A 17,529-nucleotide genomic window follows, 5' to 3' on the forward strand; every position below is an offset into this window, starting at 1 on the left:
CACTGGTGGGAATAGTCTATAGGCCACCCAATAATAATGCTACAGTGGTACAGGCATTCAATCAAGAAATATCTGATGCATGTGAGAATAGAATGGCAGTAGTCATGGGGGATCTTTAACATGCACACTGATTGGCCAAATCAAGTCAGTAGAGGCAGTCTTGAAGAGTAATTCATGGAACTCATCCATGATAACTTTCTTGAACAGCATTTTAGCGAACCTACAAGACAGCGCGCAATCTTAGATTGGGTCCTATGTAATGAGACAGGTAAAATGAATGATGTCCTAGTTAAGGATCCCCGAGGAAAGTGATCACGGTATGATCGAAAACAAAAGGACGATGAAATAGTAGCACCTAAAACCAGGGGTGCTATGCTTAAACAAGGGAGACTGTAATGGGATGAGGAAGAGGTTGGCTAAATTAGACTGGGAACGCAAGTTATACGGTGGACCGTTGAGGAACAGTGGAGGACTTTCAAAGAGAGTTGTCACAGTGCTCAAGGAAAGTGTATTCCAGTCAAAAGCAGGGATAGGAAGGGTGGGAAGAGCCAACCTTGGATAACCAAGGAAATAAAGGGAGGCATCCAATTCAAAACTTAGGCCTACAAAGTAGCCAAGACTAGTGGGAAACAGGAAGACTGGGAAAACTTTAAAAAGCAACAAAGTTCCATGAAGCAAGCAACAACAAAAGGAAAGGAGCGATAGACTATGAATCCAGACTAGCACAGAATATAAAAACAGATAGGAAAGGTTTTTTATCAATACAGAAGATGGAAAAGGGTGGCTAAAGTGGATGTAAATCCCTTGCAGGATGAGAAAAGAGAATTAATATTGGGTAATGCTGAAACGGCTGAGGAGTGGAATAACTATTTTGCGTCCGTCTTAACAGTGGCTAACATCCAAAGAATGATGTTAAGGATACGATGGAAGGTGAGGACCTCAATTCAATAGTTATCACTAAAGGGGTAGTGCTGAGCAAATTTGAAGGTCTAAAGGTAGATAAGTCCCCTGGTCCTGATGGAATGCATCCCAGGGTGCTGAAAGAAATAGCGGAAGTTATTGTCGATGTGGGGTTGGTGGTAATATACCAAATTTTGGTGGAGTCCGGGCAGGTCCCGGTGGACTGGAAGGCAGTGAATGTCGTGCCACTGTTTAAAAAAGGGTGTAGGCAAAAGGCAGGTAACTATAGGCCAGTTAGCTTAACATCTGTCATCGGGACAATACCAGAGGCTATTGTCAAAGAAGAAATAGTGAGGCATCTGGATGGAAAGGGTTCCATCAGGGAGATGAGCATGGATTCAGGAAGGGAAGGCTGTTTTTGACAGACTCACTGGAGTTCTTTGAGGATGTAACAAGCGCAGTTAATTGAGGGGAACAGGTGGACGTTGCATACTTGGATTCCTGAAGGCACTTGATAAGGTGCCACAAAAAAGAGTCACCCCTAAGATAAGAATGTATGGAGTAGAGGGGAATGTTCTAGCATGGATAGAGGACTGGTTAACCAATAGAAAACAGACAGTTGGGAAAAATGGGTGTTTCTCTGGTTGGAAATAAGTGGTAAGTGGGGTGTCACAGGGGTCAGTATTGGACCCACAACTGTTGCTGATATATATAAATGATTTGGAAGAGGAGACTGAGTGTAACGTATCCAAGTTTGCTGATGACACTTAATTGAGTGGAAAGACAAACTGTGCAGGAGATGCGGAGGGTCTGCAGAGGGACTTAGATGCAGTGTGAGCGGGCACAAGTCTGGCAGGTGGAGTACAATGTTGGTAAATGTGAGGTTATTCACTTTGGAAATAAAAATAGGAGGTCAGAGTATTATTTAAATGGTGAAAGACTGCGGCATGCTGTTGTGCAGCGGGATTTAGGACAGCTCGTATATGAATCACCAAAACTTGATTTGCAGGTGCAACAGGTAATCAGGAAGGCAAACTGAATATTAGCTTTCATTGCTAGAGGGATTGAATTTAAGAGCAAGGAGGTTCTGCTGCGATTGTACAAGGTGTTGGTGAGGCCATGCCTGCAGTATTGTGTGCTGTTCTGGGCTCCTTATTTGAGGAAGGATATACTGGCTTTGGAGGTGGTGTAGAGGAGGTTCACCAAGTTGATTCCGGAGATGAGGGGGTTACCCTATGAGGTGTGTTGAGCCGCCTGGCACTGTGCTCACTCGAATTTAGAAGGATGAGAGGAGATCTTAGAGAAACATATAAAATTATGAAAGGGATAGATAAGATAGAGGCAGGCAAGTTGTTTCTGCTGGTGGGTGAGACTAGGACTAGGGGACATGGCTTCAAGATTAGAGGGAGTAGATTTAGGACAGAGAGGAGGAGGAACTGCTTTTCCCAGAGAGTAGCGAATCTATGGAAATCTCTGCCCAAGGAAGCAGCAGAGGCAGCTTCATTAAATATATTCAAGACACAGTCGGATGGGTTTTTGCCTGGTTGGGGATGGATAGATCAGTCCTGATCTGAGTAAATGGCGGAGCAGGTTCGATGGGCCAAATGGCCTACTCCTGCTTTTATTACGATGAAACTATGAAAGTGGGCTGAGGGGTGGGGTGGAGGGGGGGCTGAGTTGGGAGGCAAGTGGGCAAGGCTGACGAGATAACTTACAAAACTCCAACACAGAGACCATGGGCCAAATGACCTCCTTCTGTGTGAGCGTTCTATAACTTACCCAGATGCAGTGTAACATTGGAGTCTTGTTGATCCTACATCCACTTGTGACTTTCCTTGAGTGAAATCACCTTCCAAATCATTCCCCTCTCTAGCCACTTCCTGCTATCCTGTTGGCTTGTCTCTCGCTCACTGGCCACATTGCTTTGCCTAACTAGTTGTTCATTTGAGCTGACTATTCGACCACTGAATCATCACATCCCACGGCCAGCCCCAAAGTCTACTTTGCCGGGGGGGGGGGGGGTGATGTCTTAACAGACCAGTCTCTGTTGTTGAATGAGGCAGGAACAGATTTTCAGAGATTTACAAGGGCTTTCCTGCAAATCTCTGAGAGTATGGGTATCTTTTATTGAAAACTCACACAGGCAGGCTACCCCTCACTGGCCTATGGAATTTGGATTTTGTTTGGGTTTACTAGCGTTCTTCAACCTCCTTCACCGTTCACTGACTTCACTCTTAACTCGACCAGCCTTTCCAACCCCGTTTCATTTGTTCTGTTTTCGGAGATCCCTCGCAGATTTGCCTTTGGACTGTGAGCAGCAGTTTGTTTTGGAAAAAAAAAGAGGAAAACAAACAAACTGATATCTGTTTGAGGCTAGGCCTGAATCTTGTGGAAGGGCGATGCTTGTTCAAAGAACGCCGTAGACATTTCAGTTCCGGATGTGCATTACATTCAAACAGATGACAGAACTCTCAGACAGAGAAAACTCTCAGTCCGACAAAACGAAAACAAAGCTTAAATCTGGAGGATTGTGCCTACGAAAGTGGCAGGACAGAGATTTAATTGCTCCTGCTTATCCTCCCGTCATGAATTTACTCAAATAACAGATTCTGTTCTCTGAACTAAGTATTAGAATTAGAATCACTACAGTGTGGAAACCAGCCCTTCGGCCCAACAAGTCCCCACTGACCCTCCGAAGAGTAACCCACCCAGACCCATTCCCCTACATTTACCCCCAACTAATGCACCTGGCCTCCACATCCCTGGACACTACGGGCAATTTAGCACGGCCAATTCACCTAACCTGCACACCTTTGTGATTGTGATAGGAAACCGGAGCACGCGGAGGAAACTCACACAGAGTGGGAATTCCCTTCCCACACAGACAAGGGAATTTGCAAACTCCACACAGACAGTCACCTGAGGCTGGAATCGAACCCAGGTCCCTGGCGCTGTGAGGCAGCAGTGCTAACCACTGAGCCACCGAGCCGCCCAAATATTAAGCGAATGTTTCTCAGAATCTACTGGAAGTAATTTGCATGCTTAGCAGTGCTTTTCCAGCACCACTAATCTAGACTCTGGTTCCCAGCATCTGCAGTCCTCACTTTTGCCTATCTTCAGAAACCCAGCAAGGTATAATTCCATGAGACTGTAATGTCATGATCATGGTAACTGTTTAAATGAACCGGCCAATCATTTATTTTTTTCTTTTGATTTATCCCTTAACTGTGGGCTTGTCTGTCTGCCTTTGTGAAAGTGGAGGGTGAGAACCAAAGTAAACTGGGTCTAAATTTATTAATTAAGCTGTCTTGTTGCTTATCTTTGCTCTGAAAAAGCAACTATTTCTTAATTTGTTTGTTTGTGTGATAAACTTGGTGTCTAGTACTAATTATTCACAACATCTGGGACTGGTTATGCAAAACGTCTGGTTAGGAACTGTTGGGGTCAATTCTGAGAGTCATTGAGTATTTTTTTTCACTGTGTTGTGGATACCAGAATGGAGGGGCTGATTTAACTTGGCTATCTGTCTCGTATCCTAACAGCTTTCTTATCCTGGGATTGAGCCAGGCCTGCAGCTATTCCAAGGGATCTGCCAAGTGATCACTCATGCAATACCCTGCACATGGACTTGATTAACATACAGATGAAAGGCTTCAGAAACACTCCTGCCAACTGGGGACTGCTTCAGCAGCTGTCTTTCAATTATACATTGCACTTTTTCCTTTATATATTGATAAATAGAGTCATACAGCAAGGAAACAGACTCTTCGATCCAAACAGTCTATGCCAATCATAATTCCAAACTAAACTAGTCTCACCTGCCTACAATCAGAGTCACAGAGATGTACAGCACAGAAACAGACCCTTTGGTCCAACTCATCCATGCCGACCAGATATCCTAACCCAATCTAATCCCACCTGCCAGCACGGGGCCCATATCCTTCCAAACCCTTCCTATTCACATACCCATCCAGATGACTTTTAAATGTTGCAGTTGTACCAGCCCCCACCACTTCCTCTGGCAGCTCATTCCATACACACACCACCCTCTGTGTGAATTGGCCCATAGCTCTCCAAATATCTCTTAGTCATTTACTTACCTAAATGTCTTTTAAATGTTATAACTGCACCCGCATTCACCATTCCTCTGGAGGTTCATTCCACACACAAACCACTCTCTGTGTGAAAGGATTTGCCCCTCATGTCCTTTTTAAATCTTTCTCCTCTCATCTTAAAAATATGCCTTCTCGTCTTGTAATCCTACACTGTAGGGAAAAGACACCTGCCATTCACTTTAACGACACATCTCATGATTTTATAAACCTCTCTAAAGTCAGCCCTCAACCTTCCACGCGTCAGTGAAAAAAGTCCCAGTCTATCCAGCTTCTCCTTATAACTCAAAACTTCTATTCCTGAAAAACATCCTGGTAAACCACTTCTGAACCCTCTCCAGTTTAATAATATCCTTCCTGTAACAGGGCGACCAGAACTGGACACAGTACTCCAGAAGAGGCCTCACCAACACCTTGTATAACCTCAACATTGCATCCCAACTCCTAGACCCAAAGGTCTGAGCAATGAAGGCAAGCATGTTAAACACCTTCTTAACCACTCTATCTGTATGTTATGCAAACGTCGAACTATTACGTACCTGAACCCCTAGGTGTCCCTGTTCTACAACACTATCCAAGGTCCTACTTTTAACTATATAAGTAAAATTCATAGGATTTGTAGCTCGGGTGCTCGTTGTTGTGGTTCTGTTCGCTGAGCTGGGAATTTATGTTGCAGACATTTCGTCCCCTGTCTAGGTGACATCCTCAGTGCTTGGGAATCTCCTGTGAAGCGCTTCTGTGATCTTTCCTCCGGCATTTATCGTGGTTTGTCTCTGCCGCTTCCGATTGTCAGTTCCAGCTGTCCGCTGCAGTGGCCGGTATATTGGGTCCAGGTCGATGTGCTTATTGATAGATGTGGATGAGTGCCATGCCTCTAGGAATTCCCTGGCTGTTCTCTGTTTGGCTTGCCTTATAATAGTCGTGTTGTCCCAGTCGAATTCATGTTGCTTGTCATCTGCGTGTGTGGCTACTAAGGATAGCGGGTCGTGTCGTTTCGTGGCTAGTTGGTGTTCATGGATGCAGATCGTTAGCTGTCTTCCTGTTTGTCCTGTGTAGTGTTTTGTGCAGTCCTTGCATGGGATTTTATACACTACATTGTTTTACTCATGCTCGGCAAACAGAACCACTTCATAAGCTTTATAATTAATCACATAAATTACCGCAGTAGATTTGCTATGGATTACAAATCCTAATAAAGGAACTGTTAAGGGCAACATCAAGAGGAACGCAATGCTTACACCATAAGACATAGGAGCAAAAATTAGGCCATTCAGCCCTTCGAGTCAGCTCCACCATTTAATCATGGCTGATAGGTGTTTCAACCCTACTTTCCCACTTTCTCCCCATAACCCTTGACCCCCTTGGCAATCAAGAATTGATCTATCTTCTGTTTTAAATATACTCAATGAGCTGACCCCCACAGCCTTCTGTGGCAATGAAGTCCACATATGTACCACTCTCTGGCTCAAAACGTTTCTCCTTATCTCCACTTTAAAAGGTCTTCCCTATGCTCGAAGGCTTGCGTCCTCATCTCTCCTGCTAATGAAAACATCTTCCCAACGTCCATCCTGTCCAGGCCGTTGAGTATTCTGAAAGTTTCAATCAGATTCCTCCCCCCCACCCCATATCCTTCTAAACTCCATCGAGTATAGTCCCAGAGTCCTCATATACTGACCCTTTCCCTCCCGGGATCAATCCTGTGAATACCCTCTGGAGCTGCTGTGAGGCCAATACATCCTTCTTAAGCGATGGGGCCCAAAGTTGCTCACAGGACATAAAACGTAGAACAATACAGCACAGAACAAGCCCTTCGGTCCTCGCTGTTGCACCAACTTGTGAACTAATCGAAGCCCATCCCCGACGTACTCTAAATGTACTCTAAGTGCCCCTTTGCTCTTCAGATTTCTGAATTTTCTCCCCATTTAGAAAACAGCCCATGCCTCTCTTCTCCTGACCAAAGTGCATGACCTCACACTTCCCCACGTTGTGTTTCATCTGCACGTTTTTGCCCACTCTCCTACCCTGCTTCAATCTCTCTGCAGCCTCCCTGCCCCTCCCCCTATCCTGGTATCATTTCCCTGTGTGCAAAGCGCTCCTCAATCCATTCTAGAGGGAACACCTCAAAGAAATCCAGCTGAATCTAGAACTAGAGGTCATAGTTTAGACATAAAGGGTCACCCATTTAAAGCAGAGATAAGGATTTTTTTTTCTGTAAAGGCTGACAATCTTTGGAATTCCCTTCCTCAAAAGGCAATAAATTTTTAATTTGAAGGCAAAGGCTGATTGATTAGAAAGGGAATAAGAGATTGTTGGGGTTATATTAGGAATGTTTAACATTACTCACAGCTGTAAGATATGCAAGATGTTACACAGGGGAGGTGATGGCCCAGTGGTGTTATCACTATTAACGAATCCCAAAGATCCAGGTAACTGGCTGCACTGTGGTACAGTGGTTAGGACCACCGCCTCACAGCGCCAGGGACCCAGGTTCATTTCCAGCCTCTGTTGACTGCCTGAGTGGACATTCTCCCCGCATCTGTGTGGGGGTTTCCTCCGGATGCTCCGGTTTCCTCCCACGGTCTAGAGCTGTGCAGTTTAGGTGGATTGGCCATGCTAAATCCCCTATATCGTCCTGCAGGCTAGGTGGATGAGACATGGGAAATGCAGGGTTACAGGATGGGGGACTGGGTTTGGTTGGGGTGCTCTCTGGAAGGGTCGATGCAGCCTTGATGGGCCGAATGGCCTCTTTCCACACTGGAGGGATTCTATGATTCTAATGTTGTGGAAACTGGGGTTCAATTCCTGTCATGGCAGACAGAGTCACACAGTAGGGAGACAGACCCTTCGGTCCAACTCATCCATGCTGATCAAGTTTGCCGTACTAAATTAGTTCCACATGCCTTCATTTAGCTCATATCTCCTTCCCAATGCATTCTCCTCTACATTGGGGAGACTGGACGCCTACTTGCAGAGCGCTTCAGAGAACATCTCCAGGACACCCGCACCAACTAACCCCACCACGCGGTGGCCGAACAATTCAACTCCCCCTCCCACTCTGCTGAGGACATGCAGTTCCTGGGCTTTCTCCCTTACCACCTGATGCCTGAAGGAAGAATGCCTCATCTTCCACCTCGGGACCCTCCAACCACATGGGATCAATGTGGATTTCACCAGTTTCCTCATTTTCCCTCCCCCACCTTATCCCATTTCCAACCTTCCAACTTGGCACCGTCCCCATGACCCGTCCCACCTGCCCATCTTCCTTCCCACCTATCCGCTCCATCCTCCTCTCCGACCTATCACCATTACCCCCAACTCCATCCACCTATCACACTCTCAGCTACTTTCCCCCTAGCCCCACCCCACTCCCATTTATCTCTCCACCCCCTTGACTCCCAGCCACACTCCTGACGAAGGCGTCTTGCCAGAAACATCGATTCCCCTGCTCCTCGGATGCTGCCTGACCCGCTGTGCCTTTCCAACACCACACTCCCGACCCTAGTCTCCAGCATCTGCAGGCCTCACTTTTGCCCACTTCCCTGTAAACCTTTCTTATTCACGTACCTTTCCAAATGTCTTTTAAAATGTTAGAACTATATTCGCATCTACCACTTCATCTGGCAGTAATGGTGAACTCTTCATTCATTAATCACCTCAGTATGACCATGAAATTGTCAGCGAGCGTCAGGAAAACCCAACCAGTTCACTAATGCCCCTTTAGAGATGGAAATGTGCTTGGCACAGATTAATTATGGAATATATTCCCCTCGACTTCCTTACAAATATGGTGCACCGAAAGACGGAATTATTTTATAAAATATGGCAGCCCTTTTTGAATTACATAAATGCAGATATTTCGGCCATCCTAACAAGGGCCTTTATTTAGTGAAGATTACAAACCTGGCTGCTCTGGGGCCCCTTGGGAGAGGAATCCCACACGAATACAGGTTTTATTATATTTGATGTTAATACATTCCGAGCATGTAAGAGACTTAAGTATACACTCTGGTTACTAGATTAGTAGAAAGTTGAGTTTTGTTTTTTTTATTTTATTTTGGTTTTTCTTTTTTTTTCTTTCCTTTGTTAAATTTTGACTATTGTATATTTGATTTAATTGTACATCAATGTTTGTATTTGAGAGTTTTATTTATTTTTATAAACTTGCAAAAATGTTAAATTTCTAATTAAAATATCTAAAAAAAAAGGAGATGGAAATGTGCCGTCTTTACCAGGGTCTGGCCTACATCTAGCTCCAGACTCCCTGATTGGCTATTCAATGCCTTCTGGGCAAGTAGGGATGGGCAGGAAGTGCTCGGCGACACCCATACCCTGTTAATTAGTTTTTAAAAAGTTAAAAACCGAAAGAACTACAGATGCTGTAAATCAGAAACAAAAACAGAAGTTGCTGGAAGAGCTCAGCAGGTCTGGCAACATCGGTGAAGATAAACCAGAGTTAACATTACTCGTGACCCTTCCTCTGAACTGACCTGGATCTGAGGAAGGGTCACCGGACCTGAAACGTTAACCCTGATTTCTCTTCACAGATGCTGCCAGATCTGCTGAGCTTTTCCAGCAACCCCTGCTTTTGTTGAAAAAGAAATTACTAAAGACGCTGCAGCGGCACTGTTTTGACTTTCCATAACAATAAGTCGCAATACTGTGACCGAATCAATGAAATGTTCAATTAGAGGCAAAGTCAGTGTCAAATCGAGAACGTGGAATGGCAGCGGTGAATTGAGAAGTAGGAAAGGCAGCGGCGAATCGAGAACCCGGAAAGGCAGCAGTGAATCGAGAACGTGGAAAGGCAGCAGAGAATCGAGAATGAGGAAAGGCAGCGGCAAATCGAGAACGTGGAAAGGCAATGTCAAATCGAGAACGCGGAAAGGCAGCGGCAAATCGAGAACGCGGAAAGGCAGCGGCAAATCGAGAACGCGGAAAGGGAGCGGCAAATCGAGAAGGAGGAAAGGCAGTGGCAAATCGAGAACGAGGAAAGGCAGCGGCAAATTGAGAACGCGGAAAGGCAGCAGCAAATCGAGAACGCGGAAAGGGAGCGGCAAATCGAGAAGGAGGAAAGGCAGCTGCGAATCAAGAACGAGGAAAGGCAATGTCAAATCGAGAACAAGTAAAGGCAGCGGCAAATCGAGAACGCGGAAAGGGAGCGGCAAATCGAGAAGGAGGAAAGGCAGCGGCAAATCGAGAACGAGGAAAGGCAGCGGCAAATTGAGAACGCGGAAAGGCAGCTGCGAATCGAGAACAAGGAAAGGCAATGTCAAATCGAGAACAAGCAAAGGCAGCAGCAAATCGAGAACGAGGAAAGGCAATGTCAAATCGAGAACAAGTAAAGGCAGCGGCAAATCGAGATTGAGGAAAGGCAGCGGCAAATCAAGAACGAGGAAAGGCAGCGGCAAATTGAGAAGCAAAGACAGCCGTAAATTAAGAACAAGTATAGTGACAAATCTAAAACAAGGAAAGTCAGTGGCAAATCGAGAACGAGGGAAGGCAGCGGCAAATCAAGAATGAGGGAAGGCGGTGGCAAATCTAGAAGAAGGAAAGACAGCAGCAAATCGAGAAGCAAAGACAGCCACAAATCGAGAACAAGCAAGCATAGCGATAAATTTAAAACAAGGAAAGTCAGTATCCAATCTAAATAACAAAGGGTAGGAGGTGTGGGGGCACATACCAGCATCAATAGCAATGGCACGTGCCTCAACTTTGTCACCCATTCTCCGCACGACCTCGGGGCTGGGTCCAATGAAGCGTACTCCTGCATCGGCACAGGCCTGTGCAAAGTCCGCTCTCTCGGACAGGAATCCATAGCCTGGATGAATAGCGTCCACTTCATTGTCCTGAGTGCAACCAGACACAGGAAGCAATACATTTTAGTCAGATTGAAGCAAGAAAAACTCAATTTTAAAGAAAGAAAATTAACGCTTTGTGCCAAAGTCCCGAAACCCAAACAGCCAGCAGCCTCTGGGCCCCTCAAACCCAGCCTGCCTGCCTCAGCTGACTTCTTTTTCCATCCCTGACACACCGCACTGCATTCCTCGATCCCACTTCCCCCATCTTCCCCTCACCCAATTTCCTGCCTCCACCACACCCTCAAAGCCCTCCCATCTCTCCTACATGCGCCCCTCCCTTGCCATACCCCACTCCTCGAGCGGCCTAGACACCCACCTACCATTTCTCTGGGCGTGCCCTTCGCCATGTTGCTGGACCACGTCAGAAAAGGAAAGGACGACGAGGCCCAGAACTGGCCCCTTGTTGTTCCGGGTCGCAATCATCAGGCCTGGCCTGCTTTTCCACCCACCACCCAAGCATCACCACACACCCATCCTTACGCACTGGGGACTATGGGACTCGCCCCAGGTCAATGAGCCCATCAAGGAAGGAGAGGGAACTAATGCACGGACAAGACTGACAGAGCCCTCTGCAGTGCTGGAGGACGTGGCTGCGTGGGACCTGTTTTGTATTGCAGAGAAACCGAGCCATTAGGGCGCAAGTTACATCTCCACGTAACCAGAAACCAGTTCCAACAGGAGGAGGAGATCACTTGCCTTGGCTACTTTGATGATGTCAGGAATGTGCAGGTAAGCCTGGACAGGGGGAAGGCCCTTCCCGATCAGGTATGCTTCATCGGCCTTCTGCCTGTGCATCTGCCCGGTGTCCTGTTCCGAGTAAACCGCCACAGTGCGGATCCCGAGCTCAGTGCAGGCTCGAAACACTCTGGTCGCTATCTCACCTGAAGGAGAAGTCATACCGGAGGATTAGGGACAGGTGCAGGCCATTCAGCCCCTCAGACCTGCTCTACCACACTTGGTCAACACACTCAGTAGGAGCAGGATAGCCCATTTGAGCATTCAATAAAAACCCGGCTGATCTGTCCAGGACCTGGATTCCACTTTACTGCCTGATTACCACTGACTCCCTCCCTCAGACAAGGTCCTATCTACCTCTGGGACCCCGTCTCTATCACTTTCGGGAAACAGCATTCCAAAGACTCAGCAACCTCTGGAAGAACATAGACCTGCTCAGCTCTCTCTTGAAAGGAGGACCTGTGATTTTTAAGGTGCGTTCTCTAGTTCAAGGCACCAACCCCACCACCCCTCCCGCAAGTCCCCCTCCAAACACTCCCACTGAATAGAACCTGATCAATCACAAGCTTTCAGCTCATTCAAACTCTCTGCTGATGCCTATCCTGCCCTTCTCAATCAATAAGGAAATACTCCATCTACTCTGCCAAATCCTTAAATATCACAAACATTTAAAATCTCCTGTGTACGAGTTAATGCAACTTGGCTGCACAAGGTGATGCCTTTTTGTTCTGCATTTTCTCATCATTTCTCATTCTGGTGAAACTGTACTGCATCTCCTCCAAGGCGAATAGATCCTTCTGAAGATACAGTGCCCAGAACTGAACACAGCTGCGCCATGGCAAATTGCTTTATTAAATTCCGATAATTGATGATACACTGAGCAGGCCAACGACGGAGCAAAACAGATGGCGAGGGGATGGGCATTTGGAAATCAGACAGCAGATGGTGGGAAGTGTTTCAATGAGGTGGCCAGAGACGGGGTGAGGGAGGAGGGGGAGGAGAGCAAGCTCAGTACATGATGTGAGTCGGTAAAGAAACACAAAGACAACAACGACACAAAGCCAATGGGTGAAACTCTCGCTCAGTTAGCAGACAAATGTGGTTGAGCCCACTGAATGGCAGCCTCAAAGGGCTTCCCTTATGAATTCTCACTACATCAGGCGGCACCGGCGGCTCAGTGCTCAGCACATCTGCATCACAGCACCAGGGACCTGGGTTCCATTGCAGCCCCGGGCAACTGTCTGACAGTGTGGAGTTTAGGCTTCCTCCCAGTGCCCGAGCGGTTATCCTCCAGGTGCTCCAGTTTCCTCCAAAGATGTGCAGGTTAGGTGGATTGGCGGTACGGTGGCTCAGTGGTTAGCACTGCTGCCTCACAGCGCCAGGGACCCGGGTTCGACTCCACCCTCGGGCGACTGTCTGTGTGGAGTTTGCACATTCTCCCCATGTCTGCGTGGGTTTCCTCCGGGTGCTCCGGTTTCCTCCCACAAACCAAAGGTGTGCAGGTTAGGTGGATTGGCCATGTTAAATTGCTCATAGTGTTAGGTGCATTAGTCAGGGGTAAATACAGTGTAGGGGACTGGGTCTGGGTGAGTTACTCTTCAGACGGTCGGAATGGACTCGTTGGGCTGAAGGGCCTGTTTCCATACTTTAGGGAATCTAATCTAATCTAAAAAGGCCATGTTAAATTGTCCCACGGTGTCCAGGGCTGTGAAGGCTAGGTGAATTAGCCATTGGAAATGTGGAGTCATGGGGATAGTGTGGTATGATCTTGGGCGGATCAGTGTGGACCAGATGGCCCAAATTGACCTATTTCTGCCTTGTAGGGATTCTACAACTCCCCCCCCTCACAGCCACACAGTCTGGGCAATACAGATGTAACAAACGTACAGGGTCAGTGAGTGACCATGACTCAACATGGGGATGGGGACAGCACAGCAATCTACTGGGGCAATGGCTACTCTGCTCAGACCTGTCGTTCATTGTGCATTACACTGATAGACCAAAGGCCGACCCCCATCAGTCCTGAAAAGCCTCACTGGAAATGCGGATCCCATCAAGAATGCGAGCAGCAGGTCAAGCAAGTGAATGTGTGCTGCTCCTCTGCCGTGGTATTTTCCAGTCAGTCCAAAATGAAGTCTGCTTATTCACAAAACTTCCAACGAAACTCAAAACTGTCAATGTTTTTTGAATAAAGGAAGGAGACAAAAATAAATACAGGAAAAAACAAGGACTGCAGATGCTGGAAACCAGAGGTCAGGCAGCATCCGAGGAGCAAGAAAACGGACATTTCGGGCAAAAGCCTGTCATCAGGAATAGAGGCAGGGTGCCTGCAGAATGGAGAGATAAATGAGAGGGGATAGGGAGAAAGAAGAATAGAGTAGAATAGGTGAATGGGGGTGGGGATGGAGGTGATAAGTCAGAGAGAAGGGTGAGCGAAGGTAGCAAAGAGTACAATGGGTGAATGGGGGTGGAGATGAAGGTGTTAGGTCAGAGTGGAGGGTGGAGTGGATGGATGGAAAGGAAGATAGGCAGGTAGGACAAGTCATGAGAATAGTGCTGAGCTGGAAGGTTGGAGCTGGGGTGAGATGGGGGAAGGGGAAATGAGAAAACTGGTGAAGTCCACATTGATGTTACGGAGGCAGGCACTGAGAAAGCAAATGTGGCTGTGTTAGCGAGTCTGTTTCAGGACATGGTTGAAGAGCTTCAGGGCAGAGGAGATGACCTGTGGGTTGCAGTGTGTGTGTGTGAGAGAGAGAGAGAGAGAGAGAGAGACAGAGAGAGAGAGACTCACTGAGATTCTTGTGGAGAGAGGAGGAAAACTTCATCACGACAGGCATCCTTGCAAAAGGATTGGCAGTAGGGTTAAAATCAATACAGGTAGGCTGGTTGGCTGAACGTCTGTTATCGGGAAAAAGTCGGAGTCTATTATAAAGGAATCCAGATCAGAGTGGTGCTGGAAAAGCACAGCAAGTCAGGCAGCATCCGAGGAGCAGGAAAATCGAGGTTTCGGGCAAAAGCCCTTCATCAGGAAATCAGTGCTCGGATGCTGCCTGACCTGCTGTGCTTTTCCAGCACCACTCTAATCTTGACTCTAATCTTCAGCATCTGCAGTACCCACTTCTGCCTCTATTATAAAGGATGCAATAGTGCAATATTGAGAAGTGTGCAATATGATCAAACAGAATCTGCATGACTTCACAAGGGGGAAATCATGTCTGACAAATTTACTAGAATTTTTTTGAGGAGATAACAAGCAGGATAAAGGGGAAGTAATGGATATAATACATCTGGATTTTCATGAAGGGTTTGATAATAATAACACAGGCAAATCAGGGTTCACTTGCCAACCAACAGCACCGTTGGCGAAATGCAAACATAACCTGCTTGATCACAGAGTTATTGCTGACCATAATCCAGTCCCATCTGCCAACATTTGGCCCATATCCCTCTAAACCCTTCCTATTCATGGACCCATCCAGGTGCCTTTTAAATGGTGTCATTGTACCAGCGTCCACCACTTCCTCTGCTGTTTTGTTCCACACACTCACTATCCTTTGCACGAAAAAGTTGCCCGAGGTCCCTTATAAATCTTTCTTCTCTTACCTTAAATCCTGTGCTCTCTAGTTTTGAACACCCCTATCCGGGGAAAAAGACTTTAGCCATTCATCCTATCCATGCCCCTCATGATTTTAAAACCCTGCATAAGGTCACCCCTCAGCCTCCGCCACTCCAGGGAAAACAGCCCCAGCCTGTTCAGCCTCTCCCTGCAGTTCGAACCCTCCAACCCTGGGCAACATCCTTGTCAATCTTTTCTGAACCCTTCCACGTTTAACAACATCTTTAGCAGGGAGACTGGAACTGAACACAGTATTCTGATACTGGCATTCAGGCATTTATCAAATACAAGACAAAAAGCTTTAGAGAGATGCATCTTTTTGACCATATTCAACTTGGACATGCATACAAAGTTCTTCACGATCATGAGACGTTCCTGTACTTGTGTGAAAACCTCTCAGTGAGAACACGCTTCAGTTATGTTACATAAAGCTGTGCGTTTGCTTACTCAGTCAAACGTCAGCTTTTCGCCTCTGGACGGAGGGGATGGGCATTTCCTTCTTACCTCTGTTAGCTACCATCACCTTCTTGATGGGCTTGTAATCCTTGTGTTGAGTGCTTCGATGAGCAGCATTCAGCACAGCCATCCGCCTGACCCCCAGGAAGCTGAAGCCCCCTTTTACAACTCGTAGCTGAAACATCTGTAATCAAAGCAGACACAATAGATTTTTTTTTTAAAAAACACATCAGCATTGCAGATGAAGGACATGTGCTCCTAAAATGTTTCATCTTCTGCTCATCAGGACTGAATCAAGAATATCAAGTCACCAAGGGAACAACAATTTACTTGGCATTTGAACAGGGAGAGCTGACGCCTGTCAGGTGAAGGGTAAAGGGGTTATCATGCAGAACATACCAGGAAAGAATTAAATGCCAAGTCATAATCTGATATTTCATGACTTGCACAATTCAGTTTTGATATGAAGCAATAGTTTCAATCCTGTGCCATAAGAAAATCATGCCGTTTAAACTGACAAGGCTGGACTCGCGTTCTAACCAATACAGGGAAGGAACGTTCACGTTCTACAAATTGTGGGCTTAATTCTTCCATCGTGTTATTGCCAATTCACACTGAAGAAACCTGCGTCACAGCAGAACCGACTGTAGATACAAGCCACAGCCCAAAAGAAAACCAACATCACCTCGTCCCAAGACGGAGTTTGGTAGCAACTGGAAAGTGGAGTTCCTGATCCCAGCAGTGTGAATGAGCAAAGGCTGAAGGATGCGATAAGCATTTGGAGCAGTTTTCACAAACCTTTGGAACTCACTCACTCACCACAGAATGGGAATCACATCAAGAGATTGGAAGGTAAATATATATTTTTTTTAAAAACTCAAATGTATCACTTAACGAATCTGTCAGTAAACAGATAATGTCTTTACAACTACTACAGGACTTTGCTTTAGAGAAAACAAAGTTTTGTTTTCATATGATCATGGAAAGCGCATGTGTTGGCTACATCAGCATTATTGCCAATCCCTAACTCCTATAAGGTAAGCAAAGGTAAAGGTAGACCCATAGATTTGTTATTAATGGCACAGAGTAGAGTTAAACCTGCATAAAACACTGGTTCACCCTCAACTGGAGTACTGTGTTCCAGTTTTGAGTGTAGCACTTCACACATGGCATGTGAAGATATTGCAGACAGTGCAGGGAAGATTCACAAGAACGAGATGAGGAATTTAAGTTATAAGGATGGACTGAAGATTTTGAGACTGCAATTGTAAAAGGAGGCTTGAGATGAGATTTAATAGGAACATTCAAAATTCCAAGGGGTCTGGAGATCATAGACAGGGAAAAGCTATTCCCACAGCACATGTTGGCAAATGAGACGAGATTAATTTAGGATATCTGGTCAGCATGGACGAGTTGGACTGAAGGGTCTGTTTCTGTGTTGAATGGCTCAAAGATGATGGGATTCAGAGGAAGCCACAGGCGTTCAGCACTTGAGGCATTCCCAGAGAGAATTGGATTATCTGAAAAGCAAGAATGGCCAGAGTATTGGTGAAAAGCAGGGGAACGGCTTACACTGGCGTCGTAGCTCCTTCAGGAAGCCAGTACCAACACAATGGGCCAAACGGCCTGCCTTCCACGTGGCAATCATTCTGTGGTTCCATCCTTTCTATCACGTTAGCCACCAGAGAGATCTCCCTCCTCTTTGAAACAATAGCAGTCAGGGTGGATGCAACAGGGCAGGCGTTGGTGAAGTGGCAATTTCACTGGACCAGCTGCCCAGAACCTGAGGTCAGTGTTCTTGGTCATGGATCCGAATGTCCTCAGGGCCGATGGTAGAATCTGAATCAATGCA

General features: G+C 46.4%; 1 protein-coding gene across 4 annotated transcripts in view; it reads right to left on the reverse strand.

Annotated features, from left to right (window-relative positions):
- Nucleotides 1-17,529, reverse strand: part of LOC132836369 (pyruvate carboxylase, mitochondrial-like) — a 721,522-nt gene that overhangs the window by 638,852 nt on the left and 65,141 nt on the right. For all 4 annotated transcript variants that reach the window (XM_060855868.1, XM_060855869.1, XM_060855870.1 and 1 more), the window contains 3 exons: nucleotides 15,726-15,861; nucleotides 11,567-11,751; nucleotides 10,693-10,858 (listed from right to left, as the gene is read on the reverse strand). In XM_060855868.1, coding sequence (XP_060711851.1) covers nucleotides 10,693-10,858; nucleotides 11,567-11,751; nucleotides 15,726-15,861 — 487 coding nt within the window. The remainder of the gene's footprint in view (nucleotides 1-10,692; nucleotides 10,859-11,566; nucleotides 11,752-15,725; nucleotides 15,862-17,529) is intronic.

The sequence above is a fragment of the Hemiscyllium ocellatum genome, chromosome 46 (assembly GCF_020745735.1).
Source record: "Hemiscyllium ocellatum isolate sHemOce1 chromosome 46, sHemOce1.pat.X.cur, whole genome shotgun sequence".
Taxonomy (NCBI): domain Eukaryota; kingdom Metazoa; phylum Chordata; class Chondrichthyes; order Orectolobiformes; family Hemiscylliidae; genus Hemiscyllium; species Hemiscyllium ocellatum.